General features: G+C 45.5%; 2 protein-coding genes across 6 annotated transcripts in view; one reads left to right on the top strand and one right to left on the bottom strand.

Annotated features, from left to right (window-relative positions):
- Positions 1-15,688, bottom strand: part of LOC120905619 (uncharacterized protein K02A2.6-like) — a 39,614-nt gene extending 23,926 nt beyond the window's left edge. Inside the window, exons 1-2 of the mRNA XM_040316584.1 lie at positions 14,237-15,688; positions 12,875-14,188 (exon numbers count right to left, since the gene is read on the bottom strand). Coding sequence (XP_040172518.1) covers positions 12,875-14,188; positions 14,237-15,688 — 2,766 coding nt within the window. The remainder of the gene's footprint in view (positions 1-12,874; positions 14,189-14,236) is intronic.
- LOC120905486 (diacylglycerol kinase zeta) overlaps positions 1-20,902 on the top strand; it is a 120,651-nt gene that overhangs the window by 42,350 nt on the left and 57,399 nt on the right. The gene's annotated exons all lie outside the window — the stretch shown is intronic.

The raw sequence follows: 20,902 nt of genomic DNA, 5'->3' as shown, positions 1-20,902 counted from the left end.
CGAAATAGTCAAAAGCGCTGTAAAGCGAAGCCACCGTGTAAAGCTAAATTTGTCATGCTAATTGCATAGCTGCAGGCCCCTTTTGTTTTTTTCTTTGGTACCCGACTCTGCGTCGCGTGCTTTGCTACACCGAACTGTGCTGAGCTCAGTTTTAGGGATTGCAATGATAACTTTGCCCTCAGGTCCTCTTTCTAAATCCCCCCCCCCCACACACACATCCTACTGTGCACTCCAAAAGTGTGCCGAAAGTTTAGAGCTTTCCGGGAAAGCAGCGACTGTGGCCTGTTTAAGCATGGCGGGAACATTTGCTTTGCTATGCTAACGAGCGCTCGCCGGAAAGCCCGGTGCGGGCTGGAAATTCACCTGTGCACTACTCGCCCGGGGGCATTCGGGGGACGTGAACGTTCCTCGCAATGGAACGTAGAGGGCGCTTTTTTCTCTCGATTGGCGGGTTGCCCCTTGCCCATTACGCATATCATCGTACCTCGCGGGACAAGCGTTCTCGTTTGCTCCGTTCCAGCCTTTGCCCGGTGAGTGGAGCGCAGCGCAATGAAAGTTACGTGCGCCTAAATGTAGGCACGAACTAGTGAAGGGGCTGAGAGAATTAATTAAATTATCCGCACCGGTGGCTGGCAGTTGGGAAATCATTATTTTGATTCCTGCCAGCGCAAGGAGAGTGCGAGCAAAAACCTAACAAAACCTAAAAATCGTGTGGAGAGGGTAGATGCAGCTAAACAAAAAAATACAAAAAATCCAAAAAAATCGAACCATCCACAGCAGCATCTTTCTTGTTTTACCGTCATTGGTTGTCGCTGGTACGCACATTCCCTGTCGCTATCGTTAGCACACTCATTATCTCCGACCGTCCATTTGCGTTCTGTTCGGGTCCAGCCTTCCCAAGGCTGCTTGTTGGTTCGCTTCCGCTTCGACCGCCAAGGTCCGGAAATACGAGAAGACAACTCTTAACTTTCACTTTTTCCTTTCCAGCCCCATTTCGGTGCGGGGGAGGGCAAATCGTGCTGCCGCAAGGATTCGAATTATCATTAAAACCTTGCAGAGGGGACTTTTTTCGTTCTGTCTATTTCTTTCTTCTCTCCACCTCCGGCACGTACCTAGGGCTTGAAGGTTGCAAAAGATGGAGCCCCAAAACCAAAAATGAAAGAACGCGCGTGCTGCAAACGTCCAGCCGCCGCTGGGTTCGTTTGAGGTTGCGATCCGAAGCGATTACGTTTTCTTTCTTTCTTTCTTTCTTTGCTTTTTTTTTTGGGGGTCTGTTGCTTCGGGGCTAGAATCTTATTCCAAGCGATAATTTCGTTATTGGGATCGGTCGCTGCGCGGCAAATTGCTCGAAATCGAGTCGCAGAAATTTTGGTCCGGTACGACCACAAAAGCGAAAGCGCACGCGGGTCAGGTGCGGGACCAGCGGACGGGCGCTAATGGGCGCAGCGCAGAAAGGATGCAGTGCCCGCCCCGGAAGCGTTGGCGAAAATGGCTAAGCATTAGCACGTTTTCCGCTTTCGGTGAAATAGCGCCACAATAGGTAGGGACGGCGTGAGAGCGATGGCAAAGAAAAACCTTTACACACACACTCCTTCGTATCCGGTCGCGTAGCATGTAAGGGGAGAAGAAAGAAGAAAAAAATCCTCACCGGTTCTACAACAAAACCGAGCGCTGATGGCTTAAGATTTAGCAGCAATAGCAAGCGACAAAAACCGTTCGGAAATGTATCACCTATCACGGTTGCTTCATCCCTTTTGCAACAAAATAAAAAAGTTGAAGGGCAAAAATCGTTCCTTTTTTCTCTCGTTTGCTTCCCTCTGCTTCATCTGCTTGTGCCGGTAGTGTGTCTTTTTTCTGACTTGCCACACACACACACTCGCTCTCCAACACACTCCATTTTTGGACGCTCCGGCAGCAGCAGCAGAGTGCCGTGGTGGAAATTCGCTTAAAAGGTTATGAAAAATCAATTTATACCCTTCCCGTGCAGGGTCGGCGGTAGGTGGTCGGAACGGTTGAAAATGGTTCGGAAATGCGCTTCCGGGCTTCCCCCCCCCGACGTCAACGCCAGAGCGTCCCAATAGAGGCAACGTGTGTGAAAGTTGATAATGAACGTGTGACACAAGCAAAACGATGTAACGTACGTAGCGGGCGCACTTGCTGCCAGCTTTACCGACGACGGTGTAGCTGATGGTTTCGAAATGTCGGCACTGTAAATAGTGCATTTGCAATACACCGTGTGTACAATTGCATACATTTCGGGGCGCTTTTTCAAACGCGATTGAGTGATGGAACACCCCGAGACACGGTGGGCTTTTATTACTTAGCGCAGAGCAATGGAAATCATGCCATTAGTACAGTAAATGATCAATCGCACAGTATAACTTTAGGCGCTTTTAAGTCTTTTCATTCTCTACGATGGGTTTATTTGAAGCGCCTAAATGTATGAAAGTTGATAGTTGGATTTGTATTTTTTTTTGCTTTACTTACTCGAAACAACCCAATTGATATTTTCGAGTTCTAGAATCTGGGTTGCGAGGTATTTCCCTTAAACTGCCACCTTAAACTTCCCAATTGTCATTTTCGAGCACGAATAATCGGAAATTCGAGCAAATTGCCTTAAACTGGAGCCTTAAACTTCACTTAAATTGCACCATTTTAAGGGAATTTAGAAAAAGGCCTTTAAAATCAACTGTGATGCGGCTTTTTCGTTGTTTTCTTCTGAATTCGCTTGGAAATAATGTTTCCTATCGTTATAGTTGGTCATGTAGCCATTTGATACTTAAATAATATCGTTTTTTTTATAAAATAACGTCACACAAAATTTGCTTTTATTTTTTATAAAAAAATTAAAGCTACGAATGTAAAATGAGCTCGACGGCATCGTCAATCGGCAGAAGAAAGTCTAATTTACGAACACACCAAATCTTAGCGCTTTCAACACACTTGATCACACACAAATTCACAATTTCAGGCGTATCGAGTACTAATCGAGCAATTATGGGAAAACAATTTCGAGCAAATGTCACTTGGGTTCCCTTAAACTGCACCAGTGCAAGGGACTTTTAGAATAAGCCCATGAAAATCGACTGTGATGTGTGGTTTTGGTTACTTTCTTCTCTTATCTTTTGGAACTAATGTTTTGAATCCTTATCCTTATTACAATAAAGCATTGCATACTGTCAGGCGCTCCAAATACCACTTCAATAGAAGGTTTGTTCGGTAGTTAACTACGCTTAACAGAACAGGTTAATAAGCCAGCACAGTATGCGAGCGCTAACCAGTGGCCGCAACACAAATTGCATACCTTTCGGGCGCAACAGCAGTAGCAGCCTGTTAGCGAAGACATAAATAATTCTCGTGGCACGCACCGCACCCCGTGGGCTGTACGTGGTGCGACCAGTGGACAAAATGGAGGGCCGACGTTGTCGACTCGCTGACCGCTTGCGGCAACAGGCCAGTAAACCAGTGGGCGCGTGTGCCATTAGCATTTCGGTGTTCGGTTATTGATCCGCTCTTGGGTCGGGGAGGGGCAAACCCTAACCTAGCCCAATCGGACAGGGGGTGACGGCCCGACCCGTTTCTTCGCACGAGCGAGAACGAGATGCAACACACAAGAAAGTGAGCAGTAGAGCGAAAGAGCGCTAGCGAAAGCAACAGAGCAACGTTAAGGATGGAGCGTGACAGCACGTTGGGGCGGGTTTTTTGAAGGTAACAGGAAGGGGGGTGGGGGGGTAGGACACATTCAATGGTTTCGTTCGCTTTCGCTACTTCGCCCCCGCAGCAAGCAAACGTAATTTGACAAATAGTCAGTCGGGTCGAACGGTTTATTATCTTCTTTCGTTTGCTGCCGTCGCTCGCGTTGCGGGCGATATCAACAAACGACAATCTCGATGGTTTTGCTGTGTTTGATGTTTTTTTTTTCTTTTGGTACTTGTGTTATGTTTGCAAACCATAAAAAAAGAAGCCCACGCTCGTTTGAGGTCGTAGCCAGCTTGAAAAGTATTGAACAGTGGTGGTGATGGTGGTTTTATTTCGCTCGTTTGTCGCTATGATATCTACATTTTTCATCACGACGGTAGCGGTTCAACAAGATGTCGGCTAATGTTTTACTCTTACACTGCCCCATCTCCACAGCAGCGGTACAAAGTTTGGTACTGGGATGGTACTTGCAGGGTTTTACAAGTCACTTTCGAGTGAAAGATTGGTTTTCTCGACGAGCAAAAAGTTATTCTACAAAACTGTGATATTTCATTTTCAGCATAATGATTTTTAATTTCTTCAGCATGATTTTCAACACTTGAATTGCATGAATTTTAATGCATTTTATTGTAAAAACCGTACCAATATGTAAAGGATGAAGGTTTAGCTTTGGTTGGATGTGCCATGCGAAGAGAAAATATGAAAATGTTGTACATATCTTGATACGATGCAGCTTCAAGCCTGGGGTGAAAAAAACGTTGGCAAGACCATTGATGTGTTGAAAATTTTGCCGTAGAAATTAAAAATTATTACGATGGAAGATTAATGGGGATTAACATTTTGCACGCGGTAAGTAACAATGTTTACATTCGAAAGTGACTTGGAAAACCCTGTAAATGCGGCATTCGGGGTGTGCTTTTCTTGGGGCGCCTACCAGTAGGCAACGCGCGTAACAAAATCACCTTTCCACACCAACAGCTAGCGTTCAGGCTCGCACCAAGGAGCAGCTGGGGCGGGTGGCAAGCGCCATCAAATGCTTTCTTGTCCGTCTGTTTGTTCTTCTTCAGCTTCACTCCTCCTCCAACCCCCCCCCCCTCTCCATGCCTCATCATCTCATCGCATGATGAATTACACCAGTAACTGATGAGAGCATGATGAGAGGAACAACGAACTCAAAAAATAAAAAAATAAAAACATAAAACGAAATGTAGCAATGAGCTGATGGGAAATGGAAATGTCATCAGAAAGACGACACACACACACACAGACACACACATACACACAGACACACACCTGACGTATGAAGCCAGTTTAAATGACATTAGAATTTTCCACGCGAACGGTCCACGGATCCGGCTGGCGCTGGCGAGGCAATGACACACTCATCGGGTGATCAAACACATCCTTCCAACAGGGAGGGTGGAGGGTGGGATGGGGAAGGCTGCTAACGGCACAGTTGGCACACAAACCGTTTGCTATCATTACAGCAGCGGGTAGCGCAGCGCTATTGCTTTATGGCCACGGCTAATACTCGGCCAGCTGCGTGCTGCTGGTGTCATATTAGAAGACGGTGTCGCGCTTTTTATTGTCGCACCATCCCGCGGCTCTGAGACTGTGGTCCCGCGAGCAAGCGGGCGGGAAAAACGAAACATTCAACGCTTGCCAACAATGGGAAACATTCTCCTATACCTATATATATTTTTTTGGGTTGCGCTTCCCTTATCACGGCCGTTATGCGGTCGCAACGTCATCGCTCGCTGTGGCCGTCGGCCGTGACGCGGGCGTGTTTATTTTTATTCCTTTTCGCTTGCTGCGGGTCCGTGGTTTCCGGGTGCAACGTGACGGACGATGAAAGGGCTGGGCGTTCGATTCGATTGGCACTACGGTAGCTTCCGCGGCTTGCGGCATACCGATGCTGCTTGCCATCATCCGGTCGGTCGGCACGGCCATACAAAAAGGCGCTCGTCACTCGCACATTGGCCGGTGCCGGGAGGAAAAACAATGAAAAGGGGGAAAAAATGAAACAAATAAAAACACCCCCCCCACACACACACACACACACACACACACACACATTGTACACTTATCGTCGAACAGTAGTTTTTATGAGCATTGGACGACAGGACGGAACAACTGAAATCAATGTACCGTCAACGGCTCGCCCGCTCGCTGGCGAAAAACCGGTGCGGAAAGGAAGGAGGAAGCGGCCTGGTGTGCGGTAATAGCTTCACATTCTGTTGCATCGCAACAAAACCCGGGTCTGTCACGTCGGGCGACACACGCTAAGGAGCAGGGTTTTAGCTTTTCCCAGACATTAGATCCAACCGTTCGGGGCGGCAAGAATGTTTGTTTGAATGGGGCGCGCTGCTATCATGTTGCTTTCCGTGTCCGTTCCGTGTCCGTTCCGTTCGCTGTCGTCCCGATAAGCGTGCGGGCTCTCCCCCTCTTTGCGTTCGTCGACGGGCGTCTTGGCGTCGTAAACGTGACACAGTTTGTAGCGCAATTACCGTTTCGATAACTGTGCAGGCCATAAAACTATCATCAGCACCGGACGGATGGGGCGGGGGAGAGGCAACCGGCTACGTGCGACGCTCAGGGAAATATCTCGAAGCAGGTTGAGCCCCGGTTTGAGCAACTCTTCTACGCTTGGCTGCGGTAGAACGCGATTGACATTGGCAATTCGGAGACAAAGTGAATGGGTGAAAATGAGCCTTGTTCGGTCCTGGTAGCTTGCGGCAGTGCGCCTGAAAGGTAGGCAAGCCGCAAATTGATTGAAATTTTTACATTTTGCAACGACTTGTATTTTTTTTATTTTCCACCAAAGCATTGCTGCAATGGAGTGTTGGGAGGGTGCATACAAAATCTGCTACAAGCTATCATTTTCTCGAAACCAATCAAATGATTGCTTCTTTTTAGACATACCGCCCGAATGTACGGTTCGGTTTCTGAGACGTCTAGTTTTTCACTTTTTCTTTACAGATGTACCGTACCTTTCACGTGTCAAAGATTGCATGGATGAATGTGATACAAAATGATTGTTTTTATTTATTTTAAATTACATAAATTGCTGCCAATTCTCTAGCAACAAATCGAAAGTGTTGATGTGCGCCTGAAAGGTAGGCTACGCGCATTGCAAGACTGCTTTTACAACGCTTGCTGCAACAGGAGCAGCTTTTCTACTGCTTGGATGTAGTAATTTTGTCATACAATGCATCATTGTTCAGTCAGTGTCCTGACCTGAGCAGTTTTCACAGCAATTTCAACATTGCGCCACGAACCTTATTGTAGTTTTACCTTCTTTTGATTAGATTCGCGTGTCCAGTGCTTTAAAAGAACCTGACTATGTGCTACGTAATCGTGCACTTTGGCGGGATGGCGGCGGGAATATGAAAGCTGACTAAAAGCATCTTCGTTTGAGCGGTTTACATTACATTACACCGGTGCGGCCCCCCGGCGGTGCTTTGGGTCCGTTTCAGTGAAATGCTGTAAGAAAAACCTTTTACGCTGCGGTCACCGGGCAGCATCAATTTCGATGCAAAAATTGTACCGCGAGCACAATTACGGCGATGAGCGGCGAAAGGGCGAAACTTTTCAACCTCGAAACCCTTCCCGAAATCCATTTGCACACAAATTACATCATCATCGGGCCGTCATCGTGGTTGTTTGTTGTCTTGTTGTTGCCTGCCTGCCGGCTCCTGCTAAATTATTAATGTATCGGAGATAAAACCTTGATCGTGTCTTGAACGTTGAAAAGCGGGTGAATCCCGGGTTCAGAAGCGACTGTGCGCGTTCCAATTCCCAATGGAATGGACTCAATCATGTGTGGAGCGTGCGCGGGCAAAGAGGGATTGCTGGAATGCACTCAGCAGCACGATTGGCTGCACCCACAGCAACCGTAAGCATGGCAGGAGGCATGGCGCGAAGAAAGTGTGCGAAGACGCTCTGTTGCAATCGCTCGCAGCTACACCTGAGAGCCTGCAAACCTGCTGATTGTGTCCTGCCAGTTGGGCCTTCAATTTGCCGTAAGCCGGCAGAAACATCGCCCCGGAACGAAGGCAACGATATGGCTTCGAATTTTAATTAGCTGCTAATGAAAGTATTTCCTACGCGCACGCTACTACGCTGGTGCGATTTGACACCTTGTTCGGCGCTGGCAGGGCTGGCTGGGCTGGGCTGGTTGATTCGATTAGCTGTGCTGTGCCGTGCCCGTGTTGACGGACGTGCCAGGGAACGGTGGGGCGGGCCCCACGGGAACGGTGGATTCATTACCGCTGGTACAAACTCATCGCATCGCAAGTGTCGGGCTCTGCTTTAATACCGCTCGGTTGCTTAGCTAGAGCAACGTTTGCTCTCCGCCTGTCTACGTAGTGCGTAGTATATACGTCGCTCTAGGTACATATTGCCACAATTAAGCGGAACGCTTCATTTGTCGATTTGGTCGAGCAAAACCATCACGCTTGGCGATGTTGGCCGTCCTTCCAGCAGGTCAATCCAGCACGGTGGGTTAATGATATTAAAATTTTACCTTTTTACCCTGCATCGCCAGCATTGCCCATTACGCATCGGTGCAGTGACGAAGTGGAGGCGTTTTTTGTGCAATTTAATACGTTGTAAATCAAAAAAAAAAGCAAATCTCTATCGGGAAAGTGTAATCGGGTGATCATTAAAATTCAATAAAAATTAAATCCGTTACATACGCATTCGTTGCTCCTCCTGTTGGCGCTTTGCTCTGTCTCGGCGAAAGCGATGAGCTGACACCTAATTGACGCATCTGCTGCTGTCAGGGATGTACCAAACCGGGTATTTTAAAACAGGTTTTTTTCACGAGTAAATTTGGGTTGTTTTTCAATGCTTACGGTCGCTTTAGAACTTGCGTGAAAGGGAAGGTGAAATTTTGCTTTTTGTGTGTGCTATTTTTCATTAAATATTTATCAGAATATGGCTTATCGTACACGTAAAGAAAGGCTATTGAAATGTTCGACAATAAAACATATTAAAATATTGAATTAAATGCATTTCCGTGTGATTACCCGCTTACCATTATTTTTTCACCGTCACCAAAACCGGGAAGCATAAGGAAAGGCATTTATTCTATTACGCACAATATGTTTTAAAGCCTCAATAGTCGGGAAATTGAAGATTCTTTGTACTAGTGTAGGATAAGCCATATTCTGATAAATTTTTAATGAAATATAGCAAAAACCCAAAAATGTTCGTTCATTTTCACAGGAACTGTAATTGGGGCTTTAGTATTAATAAAGACGTGAAAATTGAAAAAGAATTTATCCTTCTTATCAGTTATGGCGAAATGATGGAAGATGTTGAAAGAGGTCAATAAAGTTGAATAATCAGTTGAGCTTTTGAAAACGTTGGGCGCAACGTTTTCAAACCTGATCTCTGCTAGTGCGACATCTTAATTGCGAAAATACACTGATTTCCGGCTCAGTTTTCAATGTAAATAGCATTATTCAAAACTTTCTAGATGTGTTTCAACAGCTGTCATTACATGTGACAGCTGGACTGTTGAAAAAAACTCTTGCGCTTGTTGAATAATGGCGTTAACATTAAAATTGACACGGAAAACAGTGTAAAGGTGTAGAATGGTAGCCTTGTTAAGTATATCATAAACATTTTTAATAAAAGTGGCAAAACGCAAATAATTGTTTCATGCAAATGAAAATACCAAATTTATACCAAACGCTGGTAAAAAGCAAAAAAAAAAGTTAAAACCCCCATTAAAACCCCAAAACATAAATACCGCGTAAGAAGATATTTACTCCACGGTACAACACTGGCGGCGCTTTTTGGCACCTGAGGTAGCAACGTCTCCCCGTGCTCACGGTTCGATCGGCAGTCAGTCGGGTGTGGAAATACAATTTTGAAATAATTCAAACCAATGCCCGATGGCAGCCGGGATATTTCCTTGTTTGGCTGAGCTATTTCTGTGAAAAAATAAATAAACAAATAAAAGCGATCGGCTATTAATTTCACACACGTTAGCAGAATGTACTTTGTCACTCATTAAAAATTTAAAAAAAAACATCTGACGCATTCCAGGTATCACTTTATGAATGTACCTGTGGTGGCAAATACGTACAAAACTGTATGCCCACATCGTTCTTTGAAATCGATACATTATTCCCAGTTGTCAATGTTTTGCTGTTTGAAGTAGGAAACAAATGATCCGGCGTGTTGACCCTAACCGGCGCCAAGTCAAACAATTTAAGATACATTAATTAAAATGTGCCTTTTGGGCTGAAACTTGTAATGGAAACTAATGAGTAGTGGTGTAATAAATATTGTGTAACAAAAACTCGAGCATATAATTTTGATTGTTCAACTAGATCAGCTTTATTCTGTTTGATGTGTTGTTCCGTTGAAAAATAGACATCAAATTGGGTGTAACATGCCCCACACCGTACACGCGTACACATGCGAGAGGCAGAGACCTGCAAATGGGGATACCTGCTGAGCTTTCCGGGTCGTCAGTCAGCAGCAGTCAGTTTCGATGAGCGATGCAATAAGTGTCACATCCTCCAACGAAGGCCGTGTGTCCGTAGGCTGACCTGATGAAAACTGATGAAAAAACGGGACATCGATTATTTTTAAGCATTCAGAAAACATTTTTCGCAAAAAAATTCGCGAATTATTTCCAAATATTAGAAATCATTCGCAGAAATTTCGCATCTTAAACAAGGTCTATAAATTACTACAATTTGGTCCCTCAAGCGTACCTTGTAAAATCTTCATGTGCAACAGTTAGGGAGTCCAAAGTTACTTAGCAACTCTAACACAGTCCTCAAACCATAACCCTTTATGTTTCAATCTCTATAGAAACCTCCTTTCATCATAGCTACCAAAACCAGAGCTAATAACCCACCACATAGTGTGTTCTAGACTATTTTCGAAAAAAAAATCAAAATTTACTAATGACCGCACTTTTTACCTGACGCCTCCCATTCGATTAAGGACAGACTTGTCTCAGTTACTGATACTACACCTTTCAACAGATACTGACACCTTTCAATTTCGCTAATTGGCTAAGTGAAATATTAGGAGACTAGCACCATTTTGGCAAAACCCTTGTGCGCTTCTCGGCCTAGGAATGCCTAGTGATTTAACAAAAAACGGTTGAAAAAACAAATAGTTTTGATGCAATTAACTATGTCCACAAATTTATTGGCTTTAAATCTACAACACTTGCACACTACATCTGTAATCAAAAAAAAAATACCTCTGAGAAGCAGATATTGGCAGGAGAAACGCCACCTCTCGCCTCCGTGAAGAAGTATTGGAACTCTGTTTTGCCAAAGCGAAAATCAAATTTAAAGCGAAATTCTCAATGCAAACCGATTGTGATCTTAATTACACATCGGCACCAAAAAATGTACCATGAACACTCATATTGCTCGTTATGTAACATTTTATTCATTGAAGGTCGTATCACAACGGGGAATTAAGAATAGAATAGCTTTTTGATATGTCCGAACTACTCGGACTATTACACACAGGTTCAAGTTAAAGTTTTGTATTTGAAATTCAACTTCAGAGTAAAGCGGTGATGAGCTATCGGCTCCTTTTATACCGCATGGTTGCTATGCTTTCTAAGTGTTGCTATGTGTTCCATTATCCCAGTGGTAACTGGGATCCAACATTTCCCCCCTTAAGGTTTGAACATCCAATAGGGCTTGAAACGAGCAGGAAGTTGGATTGTTCGTCGCGGTCTGTCCATTGTGGATGTTGCCTGTTCGCTTAGTTCTACTGGTACAGGAGTTTGTTCGTTGTCTACTGGTTCGACCATTGAACCGTCGCTGTTTTCGTGGTCATCTTCTGAAATATCTTCTGTTAAGAAGGAGTTGCTCTGGCTGACGGCTACTGCTTCTTCATCCTGTGAATCAACATTTACATAAATTTCGGTTGATGGTACTTCAACAGGAAATTGTAGGCCGAAATTGTCGAAAAAGATAGATAGTGGAGTAGACTGATCGGTATGTTGGCTGGTTTCGGTGAAGCGCGACTTGAGCTGGTTGGCATGCGATCTTATCAGTCGTTGTTGATCCTCAAGGAAAATGTTGTAGTTGACAGAACCGATCTTTTCAATTATGGTGCCAGGTTTCCATTGCCAAGAATTTGCTTGATGAACCTTTACGTAAACCGATTCTCCGTGCTTAAAACTTCTCTTGACAGCCCCGTGCTTGCGGTTGAACGCATCGTTCTGCAATGTTCTATCTCTTCGCACTGTGTGACCATCTTCACTTGTGGTTGGCCGTAGCAATGCGGAAACAGTACGAAGAGGTCTATTGAACATCAATTCAGCCGGGGATTTTCCACCCAGATCACTGGAAGGAGTGGAGCGGTACACTTGTAAGAAAGTGACTAAAGCTTCTTCGAGCGTCTCTCCCCCCGAACGAATTTTCCGAAGGCTTCTTTTCAACGTGTCCACAAATCTTTCAGCAAGACTGTTAGATTGTGGATGGTATGGAGCAATTCGAATGTGTCGAATACCTTCACTAGTGCAGAACGTCAGGAATTCGTGGCTTGAAAACTGGGTGCCGTTGTCCGAAACGATTACTTCCGGAACTCCGAATGTTGCGAATGATTGCTTCAGCAATTTGATCGTGGCTTTCGCTGTTGTTGTTTTGGTCATGTATACCTCAGGCCACTTGGAGTAGGGATCCGCTATGATCAGGAAGTAAACTCCATCTACCGGACCTGCGTAGTCGATATGGATCCTCGACCATGGTTTGGTAGGTACTGGCCAAGATTCCAACGTGGTCTTGGTGGGAGTCTTGCCAGCAGTCGAACACGGATTGCAGCGTTTTACGAAATTCTCAATTTCGTTATCGATGCCAGGCCAGTACACAAAGCTTCGTGCAATTGCCTTCATCCGAACAATTCCCGGATGGCCTCGATGAAATTGTTGCAGGATCCTTCGTCGAAACTGGGCCGGAACGATGACTCTGTTGCCGAACATGACACATCCGTCAATCATGCTGAGCGATTCCCGTCGTAGAAAATACGGTTGAACTGCAGCGGAAAGGTTCTTGGAGCAGCTGGGCCATCCGTCGCGTATGTGTTGAGCAACAGATTGGAGTGTGGCGTCGGTTGTTGTAGCCTTTTGCAATGCTGCGAATGAAACAGGAACCTTTTCTGTTGTGTCAGCAAGAATGCTTACCAAATCTTCCTCAAGGCTCAGCGCAGCGATAACATATTCTTCTTCGGGTTGGATGGTCTGGTCGATCAGTCGGGACAACAGATCTGCACATCCGAATTCGTTGGTGGATACATGCTGAATCTCGAAGTCGTAATTCAGCATCGTGAGAGCCCACCGTTGTAGTCGGTTCGCAGTGTGTAGGGGAATCCCCTTCTTAGAACCGAAGATGGAAAGTAGTGGCTTGTGGTCAGTCAGCAGTGTGAAATGGCGTCCCAACAAATACTTGTGGAATTTGGTCACTGCATAGACCAACGCAAGCGCTTCCTTCTCTGGTTGTCCATAATTACGCTCCGCAGGTGCGAGCGTCCTCGAAGCGTGTTGTACTGCCTTCATGCTGCCATCAGGGAACTGGTGAAAGATGACTGCCCCGATGCCTGTGCTTGATGCATCCGCAGCCACGATGATTGGAAGCTTAGGGTCGTAATGCATTAGCAGCAGGTTTGATTGAAGCGTCCTTTTGAACTGGTCGAAAGCCTGTTGGCATGCCGATGTCCACTGCCATTTCACGTCCTTCTTCAACAGCTGGTCCATTGGATGCCGCAATTCGTGAATGTTGCGCACGAACCTACCGTAGAAGTTGACCGCACCCAGGTACGATCGAAGCTCGGGAACGTTAGTTGGCGGTGGGAGTGCAGCGATAGCCTTCACTTTCTCGGGGTCTGGACGAATGCCTTGTTTGTCCACAATGTGCCCCAAATAGCCGAGTTGTGATTGAAAGAAATGACACTTCTCAGCCTTCACGTGAAAACCATACTCTTTGAGCCGCTGGAAGAGTAGGTTGAGTGACGTTGCGTGTGAGCTGATGTCCTTTCCAAACACGATGACATCATCGATGAAAGAGCGGACACCAGGTATGTCTGCTATCATTCCATCCACCACACGTTGGAATACGCCCGGCGCAGATTTCACTCCGGGAGCCAGGCGATTGAACCGGAACAATCCTCGATGCGTGTTGATTGTGAGCAGCTTCTTGGAGTCGTCATCCACCTCAAGCTGCAGATACGCATCAGAAAGATCGACGATGCTGAAAACGGTGCTGCCGTTGAGTTGGGCGAAAATTTCCTCTGGCGTCGGAAGCGGATAGTGATTTGGTTCCAACGCCTCGTTTAGCCCCGTCGAGTAGTCTGCACATATGCGCACTCGACCGTTAGGTTTGCGCACTGCCACGATGGGAGCAGCCCATTCGGAGAAATCGACAGGTTCGAGGATGCCCAATGATTGTAACCGTGTGAGTTCAGCATCGACCAATGGAATGGTGTTGAAAGGAACTGGGCGCTTTGGACAGAAAATAGGTTTAGCATTTGGTTTGAGAAAAAGCTTTACCTTCAATTTCCTGCAGTGTCCCAGTGAATCATTGAAAACATTTGCATGCTTTGCTCGAAATTCACTAATCTGCTGATCGATCGACTTCGTCGTTACTTGATTGCAAACAGAGTCGAGAGGAACTGACCACAGCTTGAACAGGTCAATCCAGTCGATGCCGAGAAGGTTGAGGTTGGCAGTCGTCGTGACGAAACATCTGCCTCTAGCAGTTTTTCCGTTGATGCTGACGTCGCACTGGAACTCACCCATCAGATGAAGTGGTTTGCCCGACGCGTTGATTGCTTGGATCGTCGGTTTGATGATTGAAGGGTTACCCAAGTTGTTCCAGGTTTGCTTTGATATCACCGTGATATCGCTTGCTGTGTCCAGTTGGAGCCTGGTAGCCACGCCGTTGATCAAAGTAGGCACGTACTTTCGGTTGCTGGAATGGTTAGCGATGTGGTTCACGATGTATACTCCTCTAGCATTGACTTTCCGAGGGTTGTTTTGTCTATTTGCTGGCTGATTCGTTTGCTGATTTGATGGCTGATTCGATGGTGACTGATTCGATGTTTTCTTTTCCCCTCCGCCTGGAACTGTCTGCCGTTTGGAATAACAGCCGCAATAGCCTTCCTTGTGGCCAATTCGGTTGCACTGTTTGCACTGGTGCTCCGAAAACGGACAGTTCCGGACAAAATGCATTTGTCCGCATTGCCAACAAGGGGTGCGAGGCAGCTTACCTTCCGGTTTTGAAGTGTGTGGATGATGAAAACTTCCCTTCTCCTGGACAACGTGAACCGCTTGTTTCGAGCTTGACTGGCGCTCAATCATCGATGTGTCCTCCTTGAGATTAACGAGTCGTTGATATTCGTTAATCAAGGTCTGAAGATTCACGGGAGCTTCTGCTGTTTCACATTCAATCCGGGAAAGAAGCCTTGGTCGCGTGTCGGCGTAGGCATGACCCTTAAGGCCACTCACAAACACCAAGCACTTGAACTGATCGATGTTCATATTTTTGAAGTCGAAATCTTCGCATGAACGATTCACCTTCCCTGCGTAGCTAATGATGTCCTCTGCTTCAGATTTTACTAGCTGGAGGCACTGGTACCGCTTGTTAAAAATGGAGGTGTGTGTGCCGAACATTTGCGATAGTATCTTGACGGTGCCAGCAAAATCGACGTCTTTGGGAAGCTTCGGCAAGATGAAGTTGACGTACCTGACGTGGGATGGTGTGTCCAACTTCCTCAACAGCAGGCGTACCTTGGCGGAATCGTCTAAATTCTTGGCATCCGATTCGAAAAGATCCGTATACCGGCTGTACCACTTTTCGAAAGTGATTCCATTTTCCGGGTCGAACGAAAATTCACTGATGTTGGTTGCCAAGGATTCGAGAGTTTGCTCCGTATTGTTCGGCTGTGCCAGCTTCTGCAGGAGTTCCGTCATCAAAAGGATTGCTTGCTGTAGTTCTGCCATCGCTTCTTTCGTTGTGCTTCAAAATTTCAAAATCCTCGTCGCCAAATTGATATGTCCGAACTACTCGGACTATTACACACAGGTTCAAGTTAAAGTTTTGTATTTGAAAATCAACTTCAGAGTAAAGCGGTGATGAGCTATCGGCTCCTTTTATACCGCATGGTTGCTATGCTTTCTAAGTGTTGCTATGTGTTCCATTATCCCAGTGGTAACTGGGATCCAACACTTTTACCACGCCAGGAAAAATGAAGTGGTCCAGACCAATGTAGATGCTGTTCGTAAGTTGGCAAGTTATTTCATTATCATATTTCAATTCCATTATTATGTACAAAAGTTTGAAGTCTAACGCGATAATGGGTACGAAACTATTTGTACTTTCTATCAAGAAAGAGACTCCCACTGTCAAGGTGTAAAACGCCCAAGTAACAAAATCGACATGCTTTCTCATTCTACCTAATAGATCAGTAAACCTGAGAGAGCGAGAAAGCATGTCGATTTTGTCGCTTGGGCGGTTTGTTTTAGAAAGAAACACATACAGCAGTTCCGTAATTCCGAGCGAGTTATTACATTAGCAAAACGGATTTTGCTGTCAAATGTCGACAGATGAATTTCGGAATTATTCTTGCAAAGCATTATTGTTGAGCATTTAGATTTGCACGTTATGCAAAGTACTCTTTACAAGGGGTACTCGTTATGAAGGGCACCACTGTATATGAAATCACGGCACTCCAGTGAATGGACATTAATTTCCTTAAAAACGTGCAACTGACGCTCTACAACTGAACTCAATCGAAATCTTAATACCCTTAACAATACTTTATTTTATCAACGTTCATTGATCAAACAAAAGAGCTTACAGGGTACTTGTCGTCAAGGTCGTCAACTCGTACGACTTAACAACATGCTCGTCATGCGTTCAAGCCCCAAATGGAACGTGCTCCAATACGTGTAGGACTGACTATCATGCTATGGTAATATGGTCCACTAGTGGTCGAGTTGCTGCCACTGTAAGCTCACACCGGTATGGCTCTGCAAAGTATGCAAAAAAGCTCTTTTAAAATGCAGGAAAGTTTTGCAAACTATGCACGAAAAGCATTGGGCATTGTTAGGATGGTAAAACACGGAGAAAGAGCCAGCATTGTTTGTTTGCGAGAAAGCGTGTGCAAAATGCACTTTGAACTCTTTGAGCTGCTAGAAAAAGGGTGACAAAAGTTATCAACAAAACAGAGTGTGATGTGAGGGGGCTATTGCAATGACTTTGTTTGTCCGGCTTGGGACGAGATCTTGCTCATCTTGCTTTAATTAAGAAGAATGCTCTACTGTGACACGCATGCACTTACAAAACTTTGGACAGCGGTGGCAAGGGAGCACGAACGACCGGGCTCAAGCATTGACGAAGTGACCGTAGCGCACTAGCAGCAGGCGGCAGCACGGCTTTCCGGCGTGACAGTTGGACAGCGGGCTAGCAAAGAAAAGTATAAGCACAAACAAACAAATAACTACCCTTCAGTGGGCGGGATGTCGCTTGCGTGCCGTGGTGAAAGTTTTAATTGGCTGCCATTAATCATATTCGGATGCGGTTCATCTGCCCGGCCGGCAACGCCCAGCACTAGAATGGAGGCGCCTGGTGCCCGGTGGGGACGCCACGTTCTCGGCTCGCCGTGGCTCGCCGAGTAAAATGGCTGGCTGCTGGCGGAGTGATGTGCGTGGTCCGCAAAGGAATCGCTAATGGGCGGCCGTTCAGTTGCTGCAAATCGCGCGCAGGCAACGGGAAGTAATAATGATGCGACTAATGGAACGCGATTCAAATTACATCGGTTTGGCTTTTATCGTTGCTGTTTTTCTTTCTTCTTCGCAAAAACGGCTTAGCAAGAGATGTGTGTTGGGGTTTGTTGTTGTTGTTGTTTCGTTTGTTGTTTGGAAAGCGTGTAGTGTAGCGAAATAGTACATCGATAGGGACTAATCAAGAGCTGGTAAAGACGAAAGATGTGTGCTGTGAAGAAGGATGTATCGGCAAAACACCGATTACGATTCAAGCAGAAATTCAAGCAGGACCATTTTTTAAAATTGTAAGTCATTCAACATTTCACACGGAAGCTATGTGGCCATTGTTTGGACCGGTCTTGCTGGATAAAAACAAACGAATTTGAAACATCACTTGCATTAAAACAACAACTTTGCCACGATCGAGGAAGGCAGACTTCAAACTACTCAAGCTACATTTTTGGGCTCGAAATTCGAGCATACGAGTTGTTTTTCTACATATGGAGCCTTACAATTCCCTTAAACAGCACCAATTAAAGGGAGTTGTAGCACTAGCCTTTTTTTTTGTTTGGGTTGATTTTTTCTTATTCCGTTAAGAAAAAAAAGTTTCCGATCTTTTCAAATGTGGTCGTGTAGCCATTACTATAGTGAAAAGCAGCGAATTATCAATAAATAACGCAGCTCAAAAAACACTTTTTTTCTGTGTAAAATTTTAAAAGGAAATGAATGTAAAATGAATAAGCTTGATATAATTATCCGTCGATAGCTCGAAATTACGCATTACGTAGCAACGAAATGTTAACGCTTAAAACACGAAAAAAACACAATTCCTGGTGTTTCGAGCACCAATCGAGTAGATCACGGAACATCATAAAATAGCCAACAAATTCAGCTGGGTGCGTAAGCTTACAGATCTAACACCTTACTGATGCTGATCAGCTAATTTCTGTGTTCTTTCTGTCTGTTGCGAACTACCTTTAATAGCAAACAGCCTATCAAATAGCATTACAGGGTTTTCCAGGGGTTATCATAGTTGTGGGACACTTCCTAGACTCTTTCCCATTGGAAGTGAAGTCCATACGTTCGAAATTGAACTTTGGACAGGCTCGTTGGAAATTCCTATTGGATTTGTCCAACAAGGGTGCTAGAGAGTCCAATTTCCGTTACCATAAGTTCATTTCATGTAAGAAAGAGTTTATAAAGTGCCCCACAGCTAGGAGAACTCCTCGAAAACCCTGTAAGTGTGCGAATTCTAGCGAGCAATTCGACTCCTAAATGTATGCAAGCATTTAATTCCAGCCACTCGCTCGAAAGCTTTTGCTCGGTGGTTTGGGTTAGAAAGCAACGTATCACGTTTCTCCTGTATGTGTGTGTGTGTGTTTGTTTGTGGTTTTTCGTGCGTTTAGCATTTAGCAGATTGGATACGGTTGGGCTTGAAATCAGGTGGCTCTTGTTAGTTCTCTGGTTTAGAATGGTTTAATTAATTAGTTTTGCTTGTTTATTATATAAATAAATGCATACTAATACATATGATTTTTAACAAACAAACTAAAATTATCATTACCATACACAGGCCACACAATTCTAAAGCGTTTGAAGCATTTGGCATTGTTTGCCACCTGCTAGTAGGCAACTGTAGCAGGTTTACTACTCGAACGTTCGTAGAGCAAACACTGGCGCCTAAATGTAGGCAACCGTGTGTACAAAAAGTGTTCTTACTGAAGCACAGCCAAACGCACATTAAAATCCACCGGCTCGAAGTGACTTGCAACAATTTCACTTCTTACCATACTGTGCCGGTAACGGCAACAGTGCCAAATCATTCAACCGTTATATATATACCCTTATTCGCCTGTTGCGAGGGGAGCAACGAAGGAAGTGCAAAAAAAGTATCCATTTTCTTACCTAAATAAGTTTCAGTTTGTTGGTCCAGTCGGCCCAGGTCCATTCTAACCCTTGGGCATTCGTATATTACAGCACGATCTAAAACGGTGTTCGGGGTTGTGAACCAATTAGAGTCTGTAGGGTTTAGCCAGACCCCGCACCACGTCAGATGCTTTCATTCGCACGCGCTTTCGCGCTCGGTTCGGAGCACGGCACTGCTGTCAAAAGTGAAACTTCCCGGGCGAAAAAGTGTAACACTCAGTGTCATGTTATTATCAGAGCAATAAAAGGATTTGCGTGCGGGCATGGTGTGACTGGTAGGCCGGTTTGGCAAATCCAACCATCCACTTCTCCCCGCCTAGGTAAGCGCAATTGCATCCTGGAGGGTGTTTATTGTGCGCCCTTTGGGACTGAAACTGCCGGACAAAGGAACGGGTTTTTTTGTCCACATTTTCCACTTGATACGCAGCAAGTTATGTGTATACGTGTTGAGTTTTCGCTCCCTTTATTGAGCCGCTGTGGAGTTGGCAGTTTGGTTTTTTTTTTGGTTTTGGTTGTGTTCTTTGTGTCGATTTCAGGGTGAATGATAGTTCATAAACCGTTCCTCTAGGGCAAGCCGAATACCGGAACCGTGCTTCTCTGGTTTAGTTTCATTCTGGGAATAGACGGAAAGGATCCTCTGCGTTTTCTTTTGTGCGCTGTAACTTTTTTACTTTGTCGGGCACAAAAACTGGCTCGCCTTGACAAGCCGTGCATTTATGATCGAACAGCAGCAGCTTCCGGGAAGTGATTGCAGTTTTAGATCCTTTTTACTTCTTCGAGGTGGACATTACCTTATTCTTTCCTTGTTTTCCCGTGCACCTGCTGGCTAAGCTGCAACCGTGTGGAAGCAACAGCAAAACCGAAAATCAAATCGAAAGTCGTGCTGATGTTTGGCTGATGCGTGCTTCGAGCTCGCCGGCTTGGGTCGTTTCCGGATGTCAATACATGTATCAGCGCAACCTCGCAGATGGATGATGCGTTGATGTTGAAATGCTACACATTAGTGATGGTCAAAGATGGCAAATATTCGTTGTTGACTCCAATGTGACTACGAAAATTTTGGAACCAATACCGGATGGTAGGGCCGCCTAGAATTACCTGCAGCCGTTTGGAAACGTCGTAGAGTCGTCTGGAATCAGAGTCATCCGGAGTCATCCGGAATCATTGGGAGACGTCCTGAGTAATGTGGAGACAGCCGGAATCGTCCAGAGAGTCATACAGAGTCGTCCGGAGTATTTGTAATCCAAAGTCGTTCGAAATCATCCAGAGCTATCCGAAGTCTTTCGGAGTTTCCGGAGTCGTGTGGAGTCGTCCAGAGTCGAGGTCGGCCGTAAACCGTCGGTTCAATGTCCGGACGACTCCGGCTCCGGCCGACTCAAGATGGCTAACCCCGGATAACTCCAGACGACTCAGAATAACTCTGAACGACGCCGGATGACTCATAACGACTCCAATTCCGGATAACTCCGATTCCGGGCGGAACTAGTGATACCGATTAAGCAGGAGTTGGATTGGAGTCGTGGG

This window comes from Anopheles arabiensis, chromosome X (assembly GCF_016920715.1).
Source record: "Anopheles arabiensis isolate DONGOLA chromosome X, AaraD3, whole genome shotgun sequence".
In the NCBI taxonomy this organism is placed as follows: Eukaryota; Metazoa; Arthropoda; class Insecta; order Diptera; family Culicidae; genus Anopheles; species Anopheles arabiensis.
This window is presented reverse-complemented; position numbering and strand designations above follow the sequence as displayed.